Source organism: Gavialis gangeticus, unplaced genomic scaffold (assembly GCF_001723915.1).
Source record: "Gavialis gangeticus isolate Ggan-Ray unplaced genomic scaffold, GavGan_comp1, whole genome shotgun sequence".
Lineage (NCBI taxonomy): Eukaryota > Metazoa > Chordata > Crocodylia > Gavialidae > Gavialis > Gavialis gangeticus.
In genome coordinates this window covers 67543646-67564786 of record NW_017728994.1, presented here as the reverse complement: position 1 = coordinate 67564786, position 21141 = coordinate 67543646, and the positions used below count along the sequence as shown (strand labels likewise).

General features: G+C 42.7%; 1 protein-coding gene across 1 annotated transcript in view; it reads left to right on the top strand.

Moving 5' to 3' along the window:
- Positions 1–182: 182 nt before the first annotated feature.
- The window catches only part of OAT (ornithine aminotransferase), a 24762-nt gene continuing 3803 nt past the window's right edge, over positions 183–21141 (top strand). Inside the window, exons 1-8 of the mRNA XM_019502964.1 lie at positions 183–279; positions 6437–6663; positions 8651–8875; positions 9002–9097; positions 15702–15829; positions 17626–17748; positions 18973–19101; positions 20592–20705. Of these exons, the coding sequence (XP_019358509.1) occupies positions 6465–6663; positions 8651–8875; positions 9002–9097; positions 15702–15829; positions 17626–17748; positions 18973–19101; positions 20592–20705 (1014 nt within the window). The 5' untranslated portion in view covers positions 183–279; positions 6437–6464. The remainder of the gene's footprint in view (positions 280–6436; positions 6664–8650; positions 8876–9001; positions 9098–15701; positions 15830–17625; positions 17749–18972; positions 19102–20591; positions 20706–21141) is intronic.

Genomic DNA, 21141 nt, shown 5'->3' with positions numbered 1-21141 from the left:
GACAGCGGCATCCCGCAGCCGGCCAATGAACAGAGGTTCGAAGTTGTCATGCTTCAGTAGCGCGGCAAGATTGGCGGAGGCGTGAACGCCACCGACCAATGCGCGGCTGCTGCCGGTGGGAGGGCCTCTGGGCCGCGCCGCGATTGGCGGAGCGGTGCAGGAGGGAGCCAATGGGCGCGGCCTCCCGCAGCGGCGCGGTGACGTGGCGGCGCGGGCCAGTGACAGTTGCCAGCGGAGGCGCTGCCACCTCTTTCTCGCGCGGACCAGCAGCGCCGGCAGGTAACGGCGGGCTGGGCCGGGCCGGGGTTCCCGGGCGGGGCGGAAGAATTGGGCGGTACCCCCCGTCGTCCCCCTTTATTCCCCGCTGCTTGGCGAAGGGGGCCCCGCAGAGCTTCTAGTCCGTGCCTCCCCCCACCCCCGGCCTTTCAACCTCGCCTCCCCAGTCCCCGCGCAGGACACGCTCTGCCGCCCTCGAGAAAGCAGCCCGAGTCAGAGGCTGGAGCCTGGAGGATTTCCAAGGCTGCCCGGGCCTGCGGGAGGACGCCAGCTGTTGTGGCGCGGAGGTGTGCGAAGGGGCCGGGGTAGCGCGGGCCAATAGCATCCGAGCACTGAAACCAGATACAAGGTTTTTGACTGATGCAATTGAGCTGGCTTTCCGTCACGGTGTTTTTCCTCCGTCCTCGAATCTCAATTGCCTGTAAAACATCTTCGAAGGAACCTTTCTTTTGTGAAAATGACTAACGTACAATGGTAACATTTACCGGTCCTGCCACGAGTTGGTAAGATCCCAAGACGTAGGAAATTCAATATCCCCTCCTTTTTTTTTTTTTGGAGGAGGAGGAAACGATTTCTTCAAGAGTAAGGCAGACTTGCATGGCTTGTTTTTTTTTCTTTTTCTTCTCAAGCGAACATGGCCAATTGCACGCTGGCTTTGCCTAGAGGTGCGGCGCAGTGATTTCACGGCTGTGGAATTTGCTGCAGAAATTGCCTCTTGCTTTAAGACAGTGTAGCAGAAGCTGGGGTTTTTTTAGCCTTTATGAAAACCCTTTCATACATGAAATTGAATGTAAACTGATGGCTTTGAGTCTGCAGCCGGGCCTGAGAGAACAGCTCTGAAGTGTGAACTGTTCCCACGTGCCTCCGCTGTTATTATTTGATATCTTTATCTTGTTTAACTTTTGTAGTTTTGCTACAGTGCAGTACAGAAAACCCTTCACGATTGATGCCCCAAAGAAAAACGCTTTTGAGGAAGCCAGAAGTGGGGAATGTCTCATTGTGTTCTGCTTTTTCACTCCATAGCTTGTTGGAGTGTCAGCTATGACATGTATGGATGAAGGGGTGTAGGTTGTGGCTGTGTTGGTCTAAGGACATAGGCAGACAAGGTTCTTTGGGTAAATCTTTTATTAGATCAACTCAAATATTTGGAAACTATTTTCCAACTACTTGAGTTGCTCTAATAAAAGATATTGGATTTACCCAAAGAACCTTGTCTGCCTATGTATGGATGAATGCACGTCAGCTAAGTGTTTTGTTGGATGGCGTGGCAGGTTGTGAGGAAGCTGGCAGGGCACAAGTTGTCCTCCAGACACATCACTTTTCCATCTGCTTAGGAGGAGGCTCAGTCATTTCCTTACACCATCTCTCCCATTGCTAAATACAGAAACTACCCTTTTGCCAAAATCTCCTTGACAATGGCTGCAGCACAGCTATGTTATAAGAGCAATTGTTATGTTAAATGATGGAAATTTGGAGACAGTATAAAACTGAATTCAGTAGCAATATAAGTAACACAGATGATAGTGAGCTTGTGATTTGGCTTTTTCATGTTCATTAAAAAGCAAGAACTAATTTACTTTAAGTAGTTGGAGAATTTCAGGATTGCTGCTTGAGACTGGAACAGAAATTAGGGGCCTGCTTCAGAGCTTAACTCCAGCTTACCGCAGAGTAAGCGAGAGGTACAACATTTGATAATAGGATTAGGTGTCTGTGCTATTTAGACTTTTCTTTGTGGACTACATGCTTTTTAAAGAATTTCTAAATGTGGTGTTTTGCAATACTGGAAACACCCTATTGGCCTAAATAAGTCTGGATCTACTATATTCTCCTTGTGTGCAGCAGAATCACTTGTGCTATGTAGGTATCTTGTTTGCAGTTCCTCAGGGGATCCCTCTTGATCTGGGGGTTCTGTTTGGCAGCTTTTACCTTCTGAAAATTAAGGGCAGTGATGCAATTGTTTGCTTCTGGTTTTGATACCTGCAGCAAAGACCAGTGCTGTAATGTAGGCCCGGGGCTTCTGAGTGAATACTTTTTGATTCATCATGTCTAAAGAGTTTTTCTGTCCAGGATTCTGACATTGTTGAAATACATCAATGTTTTAGGACAGCCTTATTACCAACATGCGTATTGTAGTCGAATATTTATTTAGGTATGGAAAGAAGGATATGCCTTGACAAAATATTACTTAAGATAAATGGGAAAGAAATTAAAAAATTTAAAAAACGTTAGATTTTAATAAACTTCATAGCTGCCTTTGATAGACAGTTCAGTGGTAATGGGGAAAGCGTTCAGGAGATATTACAATGGGTTTGAAAAATACACCTGCCTGTGGAGGATAACAAAATTTACTGACTGCAGACAGCTCAGCCATTAGTTTCCGTGGGCATGTCTACATGAGATGCTTACTGCACGGTAGCTGGTTGCTACTGCACAGTAAGTGTCAGTAGGCAATTGTGCTGGGATGCCACTGTGTGTGTGTAGGCGCACCCTGTGTGACTTAATATTTATGTTTTTAAATGTGTCCTTGGGAGTAGGATATTATTAATTGCTGAAGAGCTGTCTCCGGAGACTGCAGTCAGGCTGTTCCAGTGCTGTGTTTCATAGCTGCTTCTTAAGGCTCTTTTTCTTTCCACCAGTACTGCAGAGACTTTGTGAAGCTATGCTTCCACACAGGACAATGAAACCAGTTATGCCCTACCCTTTCCTTATCCTATGATCTTGCCACGCAGTGCTAAAGACCTACCCACTGGAATACGTACATCTTCTATGATGGGGGTAACCCATTGTATTTTCTCCCTACTGCCCAGTAGGTACATTCTTTTTGGCAACTTCGTAAGAGCCCTGCATTGTCTTTTGTGCTGGTCAGTGGCACATACCCCATTCCTGGAGAAATCTTGGCTTGACTTTATAATATGATATGGCCTCCTTAATGCTTTCAGCTGTGAAACAATTAACAATTTTGACGTTTGAAAGTATCACCACTTGGCATCCAAGTTAGCCCCAATTGAAATGAACAGGAAGTTCACATTTCAGAGTTATTCTGTAGTGCTTCCTGCAGACTAGTGCAGTTTATGATTGGTATTACCAGAGTGGAATTTTTTTTTTAACCTTAAGTGATTTCCTTAAGAACAGTTGATTTTATTTAGATATTAAACCTTTTACCAAATGGGGTAAAAAAAACAAACTTCCAAACAAAGTTTAGTATTTTTTTACTAACCCTATTTTATAAAGGTTTCCTTAACTTTAATCTATACATAATTGCTCTAATTGCAAACTCAGGGATTAAAATGAGTGGCACATTCTTTTACTCTATCAAAAAGTGTGACTCAAATACTAGAAATCACTTCACCTCTGTAATAAGGTTACCTGCTTGGCCAGGTTTCTGCCTCCAGTCTTCCCCTGTCTCTGGGCAATCTGTCCACTCCACTAGCCTGCCATGCCTTGATGAAAATAGAGTTCAGCTGTTAGTTGAGTGGGAGACTACCTTTTGTACGTCCCAATGGCTAGGGCCACAGATTCATGCTCTGACCAACCCTGTACGTGCCCCATGCCTCGCAGATGTTCCACTGGGTGTTACCGCTCCGGCCTAGGTCCGGAGCAAACTGGACACACAGTTGCTCTTCCATAATACCCCGGAGGGCCACTGTCATGCCATCCATCTCTCACTGGGGTCCCATTCACTCTGCTGGCTCTTACCTGGCCTCTTTCATGCTGTCCTCTCTCCTGGGTCACATTCATACCACTCGGCCTCACCCAGCTTCAGGCTTGTCTCTCCATGCCTTGGTCAGCTCCTTTGCAGTCTGTTGAGCATCTCCTGCTGCTGTCACCTAAACGTTTGCTGAGCCACTCTACAACTGTTAGCCTACTTCGCTCCATGCCCCCACTGGGCCTCTTCCCTATTCATCATGCCCCTCTCTCAGGGCCTCTCTATCTGTTGCCCGCTCACAGGGCCTCTCTCTCCATCTCCCCTCTCTCAGGGTCCCTACTCGCTCCCTCAGGCTTTACCCTGCTGCCTGGGTGTGGCTCCAGGTCCATCTTCTGGCCTGGACTCTGTCTCAGGGCTCCTAATGAGCCTGGGCTCCCCCTGCTCTACTGGAGCACAACCAGGGATGTGGGGCTGGAGTTATAAGGCACCCCTTCCTGTATTTCGCTGGGGAGGTAACTGGCCTGGCATTTCCTGGGGGCTTCTACACCACTAGGAGCCCTACCAGGCCACCCTTCCCCGGCAGGGCTCAGTATCATGTCTTACCCAGGACAACAAGAACCTCCATCTACCTTTACCTCCAGGTCCCTGAGCAGGAGTTCAGTTGGCTGATGTTGCTGCCTCCCTTGCCAGCAGCTGCCTGCTCCAGTCCTTAAAGTGGCAGGCACCAAAGGTGTACTGCCACAACCTCATCGGTATTGTAGTAGAGTGACTGAAGTGCTCATTGTCTTCTGCATGAGATAAATGCTTTAGAAATCTAGAAAGTGTTAAAGTTGTAAAATAGGTATCTAAAATGATTTACTAGATCTTACAGAGGCTCCCTTAGAGATCTTTGGTAAACGTCCTAAGCTACTGCACTGTCTCCCAACTTTCAGTGGTCACAGTTTCCTGTTCTTTCAGCTATCAGTTGCATCCCAGAACTAATGGCCTGTCTAAATCTTTCCTGTTTCTTCTGAAACATTCTCTTCCTTGGGTGGGGAAACTTGCACAAAATAAATCTAGGGATGTTTGGGTATACAGTAGTACGTGTCAGGTGCTTGCAGAACTTGCATAGAAAATCAGTTCTGTGCCACCTCCTGTTTAAATTGTAGAATGAGTCTGTTCTCTGAACTTGTCCATTCTGAAAGGGTGGGCCACATGGGAAGGGTAATGGAAATGTCTATAGGACTAGTTATAGGAGTAAACTCTCACCTGAGGTTATCTTTGGTCTGAAACTTATTGAACTGTAGAAAGTTCCTTCTTAGCTGGCATAAAAATATTCAGTATTTGGCACTGAACTTTTCACATGTCTTTTATTTAAGAAAAGATTCAGTAGAAATAAATATTAACAGTATCTTTAATGGTACTGTGGGAGTACAGAAACATTTACACTTTATAATAGATTCTTTTTTGTCAGAATCTTTTTCTTATACACTTGAGGAAAGTGGCCTTGCTTTGCCATTACATTTTTGCCATCACAAGCTGATCTCTTCTTCAGATTTCCAGCACAGGTTTCTTGGAAATGGTTCTGCCTCTCCACAGAGATGTGTTTTTGGCCTCTGAGTGAATCCCATATTAGTCTGGAGTTTAGATGGGATTCTGTATTAAAGAGTTTGAAGCCAAGAGTTTATTGGCAGCTTGCAGTAATAAAAGAGTAACACATTCATATCCACTTGCATCTGACCCATAATTATTTATGTAAATCCCCATATAAAAAATAACAATAATGTCCTTTTATGTGTTTGCTTCTCACCTTTATGCTTTTAAATTAAGATAATGGTTCTATTGAGGTTGCTTATCTGAAGCAAATTGCTTTATCAGTGTATCTCATATACAGCCAAATGAATTTCATGTCAGTGAGGTACAAAGCAATTAATACCAAGCCCAGAAATTCATTTCCTTAAGATGATTTACACTTACTTAGAATGACTTGAATTCTATCAAATTTGGCTGTACTATTACCTAAACTTTATTTGAGTTGCAAGAGGGCATATTCTTGATTGTGTTTAAATAATTTAGTCTCTGATCTTGCATTAGGATTTCACTGATATGAATTTGACTCACCAGATGAAGGACAATATAGATGTACACAATTTTATTATTTAATTATACTTGGCATTTTTATTGCTACACTTAAATTTCTATCATTTTCTTTATCTTGCTAATTCTAAGTTACTAACTTTTAGGATATACAATAAAAGAATGATGGCATTGTAGAATTTTAACAACATCTATGTGCAGACAAGGGATCAATCATTTTATATTTTTTATAGACTACTGACTATTGTATATTAATCAGGAAGCCTGATTACTGTGATATTTGATGATAGGACTGCATTCTTTTGTACCTAATATAAGCTTAGTTGGATTATAAATGAGATATAGACCTAGTAATCTGGTAGAAAAGCACTTTAATCCCTGCAGACATTTCTTTTGAAGGGGAGTGCTGGTACTAACTGTTTAATATTCTTTTGTCAGATACGTAACCACGCACCTGAAGCCAATAATGTTTTCCAAACTGGCCCACTCACAAACCTTGTCTCTCCTACATCGTGGTTTTCATGCTTCAGTGAGTTCAACTGCATCTATCGCAACCAAAAAAACTATCCAAGGACCTCCATCTTCTGAGTATATATTTGAACGTGAGGCTAAATATGGTGCACACAACTATCATCCTCTACCTGTTGCTCTAGAAAAAGGAAAAGGTATTGTTCTTTTTCAAATTGTTTTTACACTGTTTTCAGAAATATACAAACTTACTGAAGGCAATCAGATAGAACTTGATAATGTCTGAGATAGTGAAAGCTAGCTGTTAATCGAAGGCTGAAATGCGTGACTGTTCATTTAAAGGCTTCTGGTAATTAAAAAAAAATAATAATTTGATCAGTGTATCTAAATATTGAGGGTGCACATGTCCAGATGAGTGTGTACATGTGGTTTGCAGTATCTCAAAGCTGAAGTGCCACAAACCTCTCATGGTACATGTGAAGTTGTTTGCTGTGCTGCAGATTTGATACTGGGAACTTCTAGTATAAAAGAAAAAAACTGCTGTAAAAAAAAAAAAAGTGGTGCTCCAGCAGACACAGAGGCTGGGCCTTCCAGGGAAATGCACTGGCTTCTGGCCAGACTGTCTCCCCCGCTCTAGTTGTTCCCTGGCTCCTCCAGCACACTGGGAGCTGAGAGGAGCAGGGAAACGGCCATATTGCCTTGCATCAAAACCCATGTGCAGGGGCGTACACAGTGGCAAAAAGCTGTGGCACAGATTAGTGCTATTGCAACTTTTGCTGTGGCAAATGCACACCCCTGCTCGTGCACGCTCACCTAACAAAGTCTTCAGGAATTTTGAGTGTTAAAGATCTCTAAAAGCCCAGGATCGGATTCTGTTCCACTTACATAGCATTTAAGTGACCTTAGGTGCCCAAGTCGATTCTATTTCACGCTGATTGAATCCTTGAAAAAATGGTTAATGCAAAAGATGGATCCTTCTGCTCCTTATTGCTTTGTGTAACTCATTCTTAAGGTTAAAATGACATCCTTAAGGTTAAAGTTCCAAAAGTGAATGCAGTGATGGATTTTCAGGCACTTGTTACTATTCCACCTGTTTTCACCTAGTCCCATACATCCACTTAGATACCTAACAGGTGGAGTGGAATCTGGCCCCAAGTGAATAAATGGCTGTACTTCAACAGTTTACAGAAATAGAATGAGCCTTGTCACATGATTTGTAATTTAAGACCAAAAGTATATCAGTGATCTCTTGCACATACCCTTGGTTGATCAAGTGTAACTTGGTCCTTATGTCAGAATCACTCAACTGCTCTTTACAGTTCTCATTAATCCAAAAAAGTTTTTAGTGGTTCTGTGTCAGCAAGGGCAGATTACTCAGTACTATGTGGGGAAGCAGAAACTGTTTGTAGAGATTGAAGGAATTCAGTTATCTCCAGTACTTTGAGAAAAATTTCAGGATCCCAGTATTAAGACTTCCATTATCCTTAACTCCTTACAAGAGTCACCTTCCCAGGACTCAACACCAGGAACATGGGATACAAGCAACAATGAGAATTCACATGATCCTAAATTATTTACTGTAGCAACAGCCCCATATGTGAAGCATTGCTACTGTTGAGTGTTGCTTACTGATTATGCTGCATTAGTTTCCTATCCAGGCTGTGGTCTGTCACTTAAAAGACTTTAATCAAGGTGCCTGTGTGGTAGACACACCATTCATGCATGCATAGGTGACTGGTGCCTCCCGAGTCTGGGGGGGCACCAGCTTGCCGACTAGTGAAGGGGGATTCCCCAGCAGCCGATCGGCGAAACTGGAAGTGCGCTTCCGCTGGCACTTACAGTTTTGCAGCTGGCGCTTGCAGGGGGTGCAGAGTCAATCTCAGGGGGTGCATGTGCACCCGCATGCACCCCTTACACGTCGCCAATGCATGCATGTTCCAGAGAATCCATAGTGTTAAAACCGTTCTGACATGTTGTGGTCTTTCTGAGTTCTTTGCAACAGAAGAATTGTTCTGTTATTTTTCTGTAGTCCAAAACGGAGTGAAAAGTAAGAGCTGGCATTTTCTGAAGGGTGCCTTGCATCTAATGAAGGGTGCCTTGAGTCTAAAAGGTTCAGACTCACTGCTTTAGTGAATAGTTCAGTGTTTTTCTTTTTTCATGTGCTCATATATTATATTTTTATAGGCATTTACATGTGGGATGTTGAAGGCAGAAAATATTTTGACTTCTTGAGCGCTTACAGTGCTGTCAATCAAGGTCACTGTCATCCAAAGATTGTGGATGCTCTGAAATCTCAAGCTGAGAAACTGACCCTTACCTCCAGAGCATTCTACAATGATGTGCTTGGTGAATATGAAGAGTACGTCACAAAAATGTTCAACTACAATAAAGTTCTTCCAATGAACACAGGTAGAAGCACTCTCTTTGTTTTCCCACCTGTGTGTATGGGAATTATTGTTCTTACAACCTTTGGTTTTGCACAAAAGTCCAGATTGCACAAACAAGCATGTTAACTATGTTGGTTTTGTGTTTCAGGAGTGGAAGCAGGAGAAACTGCCTGTAAACTGGCTCGTAAGTGGGCATATACTGTTAAGGGAATTCCAAAATACAAAGCAAAGATTCTTTTTGCAGGTATGTTGAGGTAAAGTCATAAGAGCTTGTATTTTGGCAGGGGAGAGAAACTATTTGCTATTATAATAGAACTCTACCCATAAGCTAACACTCTTTTGTTTTCTTGTAAAAAATGATGACATGTTGTAACTACACATTCTTTTTTTTTAAACTTGCAGCTTTCCTTTAAAACCAGACATTAAATATGACTTCTCGTTTGTTGAGTCATTATGCTGTGAGTTCAGAGTAGTGTGAGGTAGCAGCATGCACACCTAAAACAATTCTCTTTTGCAGGACTTTGAATTCAATATTTTTAGTCTTCTCAGAATATTTCTTTCTGCAATTTTCTCTCATGTATAAAAGTTCAGATCTTCCATATAGTCTAGGATGAGTATTATGGATGAAATGCTTAGTACACTGAAGTGAAATATGAGTTTAAGAATTGATTTCACTTCTTTTGAATGAGGTTTAAAGCAGTGGTTCTCAGCTGGGGGTGCCATGAGACCTGTTCAGGGGTGCCAGAAAGCTGGCACATCCACTGCATCCAGGTGGAACTATCCAGCATGTCTTTGTCCCAAGAGGGGCATGCCAAGAGGACTGGAAAGCAGCTGCAGCCCTCGCTGGGTTCTCCTGCCACTGTCCCTCGTGAGGCAGAGCAGACAGTTTTGCCCAGCCGTAGCTGGGTGATTGGGGCATGAGCCCTCGGCGCTGACTATGGGGTGGGGGGACAGTAGTGTAACTAGGTGGGTGGAGCAGGGTCGGGGGAGCGAGCAGGGCACCAGCCGTGGGTGCTGATTTAGAGGCCCCCAGGAGTCTTTGTGAAGGCAGAGGCAGCCATGTGCTGCTGCCCACTATAGGAGTGGGCAGGTGCAACCCCATGCCCAGCAGTGTATTGGGAGCAGAAAGGGTGGAATGATACCCCTGCCATGAAAGTTTTACCAAGGGAGGCACAGCCCTGCCTCAAGGGACTGGTGGGGGGCAGCCAACAGGGGACTTACAGCAACCCCCTGGTAGCCTGCACTGCTGCCTGTTCTTCAGGGCAGCAGCCAAGCTGTACTGCTGTGCACCACCCTCTCCCTCTCCCTTTCTCTCTCTCCCCCCACCCACCTCCAGTAGCCAGCACAATTTCACCTCCCACCCCCAAAGAGCTTGCTATCCCTCTGTAGGCAGGGGTCCAGGACTGATAGCAGGGGGTTGTTCTCAGTACAGGTTTGCTGAGATGCTGTTTATTCTGGTGGGGCAGATGAACTGGGGAGATGGGGGTGGGGGGATGTGGGGAGGGGCTGACCAGAGTCAGGGTTCGCCTCACAGCCTGGGTCCTTCTCTCCCTGCTGTGCAACAATAGCTTCTGTTAACTCTTTCACAGCCACAGTCAAATTAAGCTTTTACAGCCAGGTTCTACAAGCAGATCCTGGCATGTTTGAGAGGGTTAACAGAAGGGAGGATGAGTAAGGCTGTTGAAGGAACTCTGTCCTGGGTCCCTGCTGGGAGCCCTTGGGTGTGCCCAGGTAAGAGTATGTTTGGCTCCCCACTCTCCTGCTGTCAACACAACCCCCTCCTCACCTCTCTCTGTGCCCAGGGCACACAGCTAATTAGCTTTAGAAAAGTGGTTCTCAACTGAAGGGCTATCAAAATCAGAAAAGTTATGGAGGGGTGCTTCAAGTCTGATCAGGTTGAGAACCACTGTTGTAAAGTTTAGTTTTAGTGGAGATTCTATGTCATGTAGAAAATGTATCTTGTCTTAACAGGAATGCTTTTAATATAAAAAAACCCTGAAAATTAAAATGAATTCTTCTTTGTCTTAAATGTATACTTCCGCTTGCTGCTTCCCTGGAAATATTTATACCAAATCTGACAACAGTGTAATGAGTATAGTTCCCTTTTTTGTTGTTAGATGCATGTGGCCATTGCAACTCCTGCAGGGAAAACAGAATGATGAACTTTGATTTTGGAAGCTTGGAACTTGGATCTTCTATTAACCTCCTATGTAATATAAATTGTATATCCAGTGTGTTTCTAAACCACAAAGTCAAGTTTTTGTGCCTCTGCACATTTAAAACTTCCTTTGTAAATGAGAACCTAATAGCCAGTAACAGTTCCCATTAGACTTGTCAGTTTTCTGTGAGGTTACATCACTTTCCCTGTTGTTCCCATTATTGTGTTAAGTGCAAAATCTGTTTTGCTTTCAGGCATGCCTTAGGCAGCTCAGCAGACCAGCTGATGAGAAGGATCTAATCAGGCAGCCAATCCCGGATCTTTGTTTGGTTCCCTAGGACATTCAGCATTTGAAATCACCCCCCTTCGCTCTGCAGCTTTCAGACTGAATTTTTTCTTCTGAGTAACTTTGTCTGTGATTCTTATTTATAGATTTGGCATAAATTATGGTATCTTAATCCAAGCAGAGCTATGTCACAATCTTAATTAGGTAGTGAGTATAACAAGCAGTCTAGCAGAGTTCAGTACTAGGAGCTGACATTTCCTAGTGTTCTTTGTTGCATCTAGTCAATCAGTTGCATAATTTCTGGCTTGTGATTGAAAAGAACTTGTGTCTTGCTAAAAAAATAACCACTTCTACCTAGCTCAGATTACTATGTTGGCATTCTCTTACTAGCAAAGAATGCTTTACTTGAATATTTTGAAACACTGAAAAATACTCTAATATGTCTCAATACTAGTGTCATTCAGTGACTTCTATTTTTGTTTTGAAGAGCTTTTATATCTCTAGTCAATGACAAGTTGATTTTTAACTGAAGCAGCTGTGAGGGCTGCTTTGGCACTCGGTGCAGATAGCGGTTAAACCCTAACCCACCATTAGTTCTGCTTTTGCAACCTCACTGAATTCAATTATGTTTGTAAATGCTCTTTAAAGGTCAGAGTTGAATATTGCATAACTGTCTATAGGGCCAGTGATATTTTAAAATGCCGGAAGTGTTTGAAATCTTAAAACAGTTTATTTGTACTCCCCTCAACCCCTCTTACATTTTTAACTTACTACTTAGAGAAGGCAGTTTAACAAATCCTATCTTATAGGAACATAGGAAAATAGGGCTGGAAGGAACCTCATGAGGTCATCTAGCCCAGCCCCCTGCTCAAGTCAGGATCATCTCTGACTAGACCACTTAATCCAGGTGTCTCTCTAACTTGCTCTTGAAAATTTCCGGGGATGGAGATTCTACAACTTCTATCCTAATTCTTGGCCACCCTCATAGTCAGAAAGTTCTTTCTAATCTCAAGCTTAAATTTCCTCTGCGGCATCTTGAGGGCCATTGCTTCTAGTGCCATGGCCACAGAGAAGAGTCTATCTCCATCTTCTCTATAACTGGCCCTCAGGTATTTGAAGACATTAAATCCCTCCTCAGTCTGCTCTTCTCTAGACTAAAGAAACATAGCTTTTTCAGCCCTTACTCATATGTCATGCTTCCCAGTCTTCTAATCATTGTTGTTGGTCTCTGGTGGACTCTTCAATTTGTCCACATCTTTCTTCAAGTGTGGGGCCCAAAACTGGACACACTACTCCAGGTGAGAATTCACCAGTGCTAAATAGAGAGGCAGAATCATTTCTGTTGATTTCCAGGTGGCACTCCAGTTAAAACAACCCAATATGCTGTTGGATTTTTTTTTTATAACAAGAGTACACTGTTGGCTCACATTCATCTTATGGTCTACTCTACCAGGTGAAGAGAAGGTCCAGGTCCTTAACTGTGGTGCTGAAGCTAGCCATTCATTCTTCAGTCTGTATTTGTGCATGGAATTATTCCATCTTGCATGTAGGGCTTTGCACTTGTCCTTGCTGAATTTCATTTGATTGATTGCAGAACATTTCTGTAGTCCAGTGGTTTCCAAAGGGTTCCATGACTTTAAGAAGTTTGAAAACTTCTTGAAGTCATGGAACCCTTTCATATTACTACCTCTGTCTTGCAGGCCACATGATCTGATGTAGATCCAGGCCACCCAGCCTGGCAGTGGTAAACTGGTTGCCAGCCTGCTCTGCTGTTACCCCCAGTCTCTTTGGAGAACCCCTGATGACAATGCAGAACCTTAGGTTCTGAAAAACATAGCTTGAGAAACACAGCTTTAATTTATCTAGATCATTCTGGATCCTAGCCATATCTTTCAGGGTGTCTGCAACTCTATCCAATTTGGTATCACCTGCAGATCTGTTAAGCATGCACTCAATTTCATCATCCAAATCATTAATGAAAGTGTTAAACAATACCAGATCCAGGATAGACCCCTGGGGAACCCCACTTGATACCTCCTCCCAACTAGACATTGAGCTATCGATGAGCACAGTGATCCACCTTATGGTACTTTTCTCTCGTCTGTAATTCCTTATCTTAATGACAAGGATACAGAAGTTTAAATGATTAATAGTTTAACTGATTAGTGAAGTGATAAGTGGTTAGCTTACTGGTTATTCTTTAGCTCAGGGTGGGTGCAGTCTTGCAGGGAAGGGGGAATGGGAAGCCATGCAGTGCCCCAGCAGGAATGAGAAGGCAGCAAGTCAGGCAGGAGGAAGGGAGGGGTAAAGAGGAGGGGTGTGGGAGGGAAGGGGGCTAATATCCGTAGCCTAAGACAGGGGTAAGCATCTCCTGGCATGCGTGCCAGAGTGTGGCATGTGAATGCATGTTGCTTGGCACATGCAGTGGGGGTGGACGTTGGGTCTGTGAAGGGCTCAATCCTTGTGGCAGTGCAGCCCTCGCCCCTTCCCCGCTATCCACCTCATCCGTGTACCTGCCACTGGCAATGAGCCAGGCTGGGGCTATGTGGATTTTGGTGCAGCTTCTTGCAGCCTTCCTGCTGCAAGCAGCCTGGACTCTATTGTGGGCAGCAGGGGCCTGCTCAGAGCCCAGGCCAGCTGTGGCAGGCAGCAGGGAGGCCTCATATTGCTGCACTGGGGTCCACAAAGCCCTGGCCCTTCTCATTGCTGGTGGTGGGTGCATGTACACTTTGGGGTGGATGGCAGGGAAAGGGCCAGGGCTGAGCTGTCACAACAAGGATTGGGCCCCTTGCAGCTCCCCTGCTGTCCACCCCTGGCACACAAACTTCTTATAAGTCGAGGTTGCAGGTGTTTTTGGCACTCTGCCCAAAAATGTTGCTGAACCTTGGCTTAAGAGGAAACTAGCAAGCAGCCTAATGACTCATCAGTAAAACAATGAGTTGCTTCTTCGCAGGTGCTCCCCTCCTAGACCAGGGCTTCACATGGGCTGTGTTATCCGATTAGGCTTGGTTCCTTCCCCCATCCACCCAGTCAGAGGGCATGGGTAGCGGCTTCCAGCAGCAGCTGTGTCCCAGCTGTTTTGTTTTCGGGTAATCATTTAACCAATATAATTAGAGGAAGTTAAAAGAATATTTTTAAAATGATATTTACATCCCCATTCATGAGAATGCCATGGGAGACAGTGTCAAAGGGCTTATTTTGATAAATGAGATAGATGCATCCAGTTTTATATTTCCATCCCCTGTAACCACAATAGTGTGTTACCTGTCAAAGATGTTAAATAGAAATAACAGCCCTTGTCTTGATGGGAGGTTGGCATTGTATCTCTTGAGTATCTAGGGCCAGCAACACAGTAGACTTGGAATATCAGGTCAGAGATTTTGGGGTAGATTCTGTACTCAGTAAGGAGCCAGTAGGTGCAGTGTATCATTAGGGTGACATGATTGTTGCAACCTGTAATGTTAAGTATCCAGATGCTACTGCATTTTGTACCAATTGTGGCTTTATATTGTATAGAGCTTTATTCCTAGATAGAATGAGTTGCAATAGGCAAAATATATGCAATCCAATTAGTGGCCATTCAGCAACTAAGTGTTACTACTGTTTAGTGGTGTGGTACCTCTTGACTTGGCTGTTGGAAGGGAGCTTGCATGGAGTTGACATACTTGGGTCTAGGCAACTCCTAGAGTCTCCTTTTTTTTGAATGTCTTATTTGCACCAGTGAATTGGCACGAAGCAGTTGTAAGGCTGCTGAGAGATTGGACCCATGTCTTGAATTTCTGTAGCTGTGTTACTAAATACCTTCTTACAACTGACTTTCTTTGTGCTAATTAACTTGTCTTACATTTCTCTTCGCTTGAGCTGTGGCACTACAGATTAATGTTTCACTTTGGTTTACAGTTAGTTCCTGGTAAGTTTAACTGTGGTCTTCCTGTGAAGCAGCACAATACTGAAGTGTTTGTTTAAAAAGTAAAATTTGTTCTCTTGGAACTTTAACATGTACGGGGATATCTTTATTGGTTTTAAGTTGTGTAAAAGCTTGTTTTCAAAATCTCTGTGTTGGACCCAGTGTTACCTGATTGCCATGTTAAAGGGGTACTATTCACTAAAAGTTCTGTCTGAAATACTGTCTGCTGGAAGTACTAATAATGTCTTGCATTATTGACAAAGATTACAAAAAACCATAATTTTGTGCATTTGGCAGCTCCAATATAATAATTTTTCTACCACTTCGTGATATTCATAACATAGCAGAAAATCATAGCATTTGGTGGAGACTTGGATGTTATATAACTCTTTCAAAAAAAACAACTAGAACTGGTCTAATAGTTGGCTAACTATACTTTTTTCCCATCTCAGTTGAAAAGGATGACTAACTGCTATAATCTATTATTCCTCTTTTAGCTGGTAACTTCTGGGGCCGAACACTGTCTGCCATTTCTAGCTCTACAGACCCATCCAGTTATGAAGGGTTTGGACCATTTATGCCAGGGTTTGAAATAATACCATACAATGACCTACCAGCTCTTGAGGTATTTCACGGTTTCTTCCTCTGTAGTAACTCTTTTACATGTCTCCTTTCAGATGTAGTAAATATTGACATAAAGAAAGTGAATTTGGTTTATTTACCCTTGGATAAATGTGGCTGTAAAATAAATTGTACTTTTTGGTTGGTTTTTGAAGTTTTAACTTCAGCACACTGAAAGAAAACTGAGCTAGCTCAGTACATTGTATGATGCTAAAGTGTTCAGAGCTTCAGTGAGGAAAAGTACCAGATATTTGAGACTGTAGGAGGAACCTGGAAAAGTTCAAACTTGTATAAATTCAAAATCAACATTCAGGCCTAAGATGCTGCCCTCAGGAATTCTTCTCACAAGTCCGGTGAGCTTTTCAGTAGACAGATGGTTAGGAATAATTAAAGGGCATTTTCAGTAGTACAGTGTCCTCAAGTTAAGACCAATTTTGTGGTATTGTTTCACTTAAGTGCTGTTGCCATTTTGACAATTCTCTGAGTTTTCTCAGGGGTTCCCTATCAAACTAAGAGCAGAGCAAAAATCTTTATCAGTTTGAGAGCTGACACAGTCATGGGCTGATTTATTTTGTGGTTACAGGGACAAATAAATCAGTGAATTTTAATGCTAATAGGGTTCTGGATTTACAGCTGCAGAGATAGAAGGCTTCCACTTGGCCATTATACAAATAAAGCTGAGGTAGTGGGAGTATAAGCTTCACCGTGCTGCGTTTCCATGGTCTGGAGGCAACACCTGTAAGGGTCCGAGGTCAGTTCACTCTCTGTGCCTGTGGTTTGTCTGCTGAGACTGCCAAGAATGGTGCCAGTGATTTGGAGAGGGGTGATGGCGTGTGTGATAGAGATGTTTGTCTCCTAAGAACTTCACTGAAACAGCACTTCTTACAGAAACAAAGGTATCTCAGTATTTTCTAGCTACTCTGTGAAACAGTTTATTCAGATTTGGATTAGGCTAGGAACATTCATGGCAGAAGCTCTGTATTTGTTTACTGGGTTTCAGCCAACTTGAATGATGTTTTGGAGGTGTTTTGAGTTTTGACTTATAATCTCAACCCATGTCTGTCCTGGCTAATAAATAAACAGGAGGGTTCTGTTATTAACAGAGGCTTTGACTATCTCCTTCAGGGAGACTAAGATGCCAGCATCCTGTAGCAGTACTTTCTTAGCAGTCAGCAAACATCTCCTGACACTGGCAATTCTCACCTTGCAGAGGAAGATTTACTGAGAAAATTGCAAGCCTGCTTGGTTTCCTTGAACTCCAAGGCTTTTTGTGTCGGAGATGTGGTAACTTACCTACAGACTGACTGTCGGGTGAAAAAGCTGCTTTTCGGTGGGTCTTTTTCTCCCACCCTCTCTGTCTCCCTTTGACTGAAACTGGGAGTAGTGTTAAACAACTGCTCATCTGTTTCAAGGTTTCCCATGTATGGAAATGCTAATTTAAATGCATATTTGGGAAAAAACGTAACAGATTTGATAAATGGCTTTTCTAGACTCAGAACCTAGAAGGCTATGAGGCTTCTAATTTTATATGCAAGCAGGTCCACTAATCTTTCAAAGTACAGGTGATGTATGCTTATGGGTTGGAGATAGAATTTGGCTTTTACTCCTTCATGTTATAAATGTTAAAATATGTGACCTTAGTGTCTCCCAGTATGTTTATCTTAAGTAGAATTTTGCATTTATCTGGAGATTCTGTTATTGGGATTCGTCTCAGAATATTTCAGTAAAAGTTGTATGCATTGCTTGTCTATGTGTCTCTCCTTCTTCCATCTTTTCAATCCATATGTCTTTTTTTTATAGCGTGCTCTTCAGGATCCCAATGTAGCAGCTTTCATGGCTGAACCAGTTCAAGGTGAAGCAGGTGTGGTTGTCCCTGATGAAGGTTACCTTACAGGAGTGCGAGAGCTGTGCACAAAACACAATGTAAGGACTGTTGGTGCATTTAAATCAAAATGTGACGTATAGACTGAGGTATAATTTGGAATTTTTGTGGTCTGGGTGGGGTGAGTGAGGGCAGGTGCTGATCTCCTTTCAAAGGGGCTGTTGTAGCTGCTGCAGGGGTATGGGGTCCCTGGGGCTGTCATTCTGGTACTGCCTCTAAATCTGCACCCAGGGCTGATGCTCACTCACCCTTAGTTGCACTAATGCATAGAGGACTTAGTGTGTTATTAAATAATTTCCTTTCTTTCAGTGGGCACGAGAATGACTAGAGTAGTTCTCTTTTGTTTCCCAGTCATGTCATTTAATTGTTTTTTTCTTAACTTTTTCAAGGCACTAGAAGTGATAGAAACAATTTATGTGAGGTAAAAGGAATTTTACCCTAGGTTAGAGAGCTGGGCAGTTACAATATGAGCTCTCCTACCAGTGATGCTAACCTTGACAAGCATCTTCTCCAGGGGTGAGATGATATTATCATCATATCAGTCCTGAGCCCTTCTTCAGGAGACAACCAGCCACTGGCACATAGTCTTTGATGTGGACTTTGTTCATTGAGGTGTGCAATGACAGTGTGATGTGTGTTGTATCACTGATTGTTTTTCTGCAAATTGAATGAAATCTTGTTTTCAAAAATGGCCATTTCACTCATAATATTGAACCCATTGGGTAGAACTAATTATCCACATTATGGAACATGCCTCATATTGGATAGAATCCTTAATCTTCAAAGGCTATAATCTACCAGTCACCATTTCAAATAACACATATTGCAGTGTATTCCATGGTACAAAAGCATTTTCATGAGTTTGGGGAAGTAAAATGGTAAATTAGCTGGTAGGCCTTTTCGACACTATATATGCTATGTTGTTTATTGCCTGTGTGAGAGTTTGTTGTTGATGTCTGAATGGGATTATCTGATTGAGCGAAACAGGACATGCCTGCATGTTCATTAATGTACCTTTGCTCCTGTGCGTTAAGTTTAGTACATCTAATATGAGGTACTAGATAAAAGCTCAGTAGCTGTGCTAATGCACAGTGGCAAAGGTAAACTTTTTTTTGGTGACAATGTGCAGTAGACTAATTCTACTGCACATGAGTACAGTTTTTGCCATGACATGATAATGCACAGTAGAACAGTTCATTGCACATTACGGCATCTTGTGTAGACATACCCACAGTCATTTGTTACTGATTTTTTTTTTTTTAAAGGTTCTCTTTATTGCTGATGAAATACAAACTGGTTTAGCTAGAACTGGGAAAATGCTGGCTGTTGACCATGAAAATGTGAGACCTGATCTAATCCTTCTTGGAAAGGCTCTGTCTGGTGGCTTATATCCCGTAAGTTAAAAAAAAAACAAAACAAAACAAAATAACTGTGTTTTGTAGTTTAAACTAATTGCTGACACCACTTAAACTTTACATTTTTGTTCTCAAAATACATAGAATTGACCTGGTGTTTGGAATTCTTGAGAATGGATGAGAGAAGTAACTGGTTATGGAGCTATAGGATGTTCAGGTCAAGATATTCCAACTTGCTAGAGAAAGTTGAAAACCACGGAATAAATATATATTGTTTTTATATATGATCTATGTGTACTTTGAAATAAGTAGTGTATGTGTATAATTGACCTGGTATTAAGTTTATCAAGGGCAGGACTCTTTGTTTTCATCTTCCAAGCCAGTCATAATGACTTATTTCTTAAGGGAGCAATTTTGGAATTAGCAGAACTAGGATGGGCTATTTTTAGTTCTTATGACTGGTGATCTGAAGGGTTGTGAGCCTAACAACAGGCACATCTACATGTGCAGTTCATGTGCATGAATAAACTCCAGAACTTATTGCTCCAGATTTTTTTTGCACTTGGGTGCACCTTGTGAATGTGCGCTTGGGAGCAAAAAACTTTGCAGCAATTTGCTCTGGAGCTGATTCATGCACAGCACATTGAGCCTGGTCAGAGCTGCCCCAGCTGACAGCAGCCCAGCGCTGATCTGACCAGGCTCAATGTGCTGCGTAGGGCCTGGCTGGGGCATGAGGGTGCTACAGTGCGGGGCTAGGTGGCAGCTAGGCCCTGCACTGAAGCACCTATTGTGCCCCAGCTTTTTGGGCGGTGTCTACACGTGCACTCTTGTGCACAAAAAATCTCTATATTTAGAAGTACTAGCCTGCCCTGTAGTTTATTAGTTTTATATGGATACGTGAAATGGGGCAAGTATAAATGCAGAGATATTTACTTCAGAGTTAATTGGGCAGCTCTGCAGTAAACATTTTGTGTAGATGCACCCACTGACTACTGCATTATGGCACCTATCTGGTTGAATTATATTCTAGTAAATGGGCTCAACTCTGGGCATGGTATGTTTTACTTCATTGCTGTCTTGCTAGATAAACTTTGAAACAACTACCATTAGACTGCATCTTATTTCAGCTGTTCAGAGTGCCTATGTAAATTGGCTTAAATGGCTGTCAAATGATAAAATTCTTGCTTAATAGGCCAGAAGTTAGAACCAGTAATGAAGTATTTCAGCTGACTGAAGCTCTTTCTGAGCTGTTAAGTGAAACACTGAATATTATAATCTTGAAGTAATACTAATTCTGAAAAATGTCTTTCAAATCTGCTGAGACATTATATCGTACCTGTGCAGTTAAGTGTTTTTACAAAATATTAGAGGGTAATACTGTGTTATGTGACTGCCAAATAGACTCTCACTCTATAGAATTGGTAGCAGGTATGCTTGTAACAAAATCTATTAAGAATGAAAATCACCGTTTTCTAGGTACTAAGACAGCTTGGTCTAAATAAGGCTTAACCAAACATTTTTATTTTTAGGTATCAGCAGTACTATGTGACGATGAAGTTATGCTGTCTATTAAGCCTGGTGAACATGGCTCTACTTATGGAGGAAATCCATTAGCTTGCCGTGTGGCTGTGGCAGCACTTGAGGTATATATGTTTTAGCTGAATTTTTGATGTTCGAAGGACAGCCATTCGGTTTGATATGGCTAAAGAACAAAACTAGGGTGTATAAATAATGAACACAAACGTCACTCTTTTTTTAATATAGGAAATTTATATTGATGGAGACAATGGAAACTAGGTTTAGAATAAAAAAGGTGGTGCTTCGTAGACTTTCATCGACGTTAGGGCTGGAAGGGACCTCGGAAGATCAAGTCCAGCCCCCTGCCCAAAGGGCAGGAAGTCAGCTGGGGTCATAGGATTCCAGCAAGATAAGCATCCAATTTGTTCTTGAAGGTGTTCAGTGTAGGTGCTTGAACCACCTCTGATGGCAGGCTATTCCAGACCTTGGGAGCTCGGACAGTAAAGAAATTCTTCCTTATGTCCAGCCTGAAATGGTCTTGCAGTAGTTTATGACCATTCG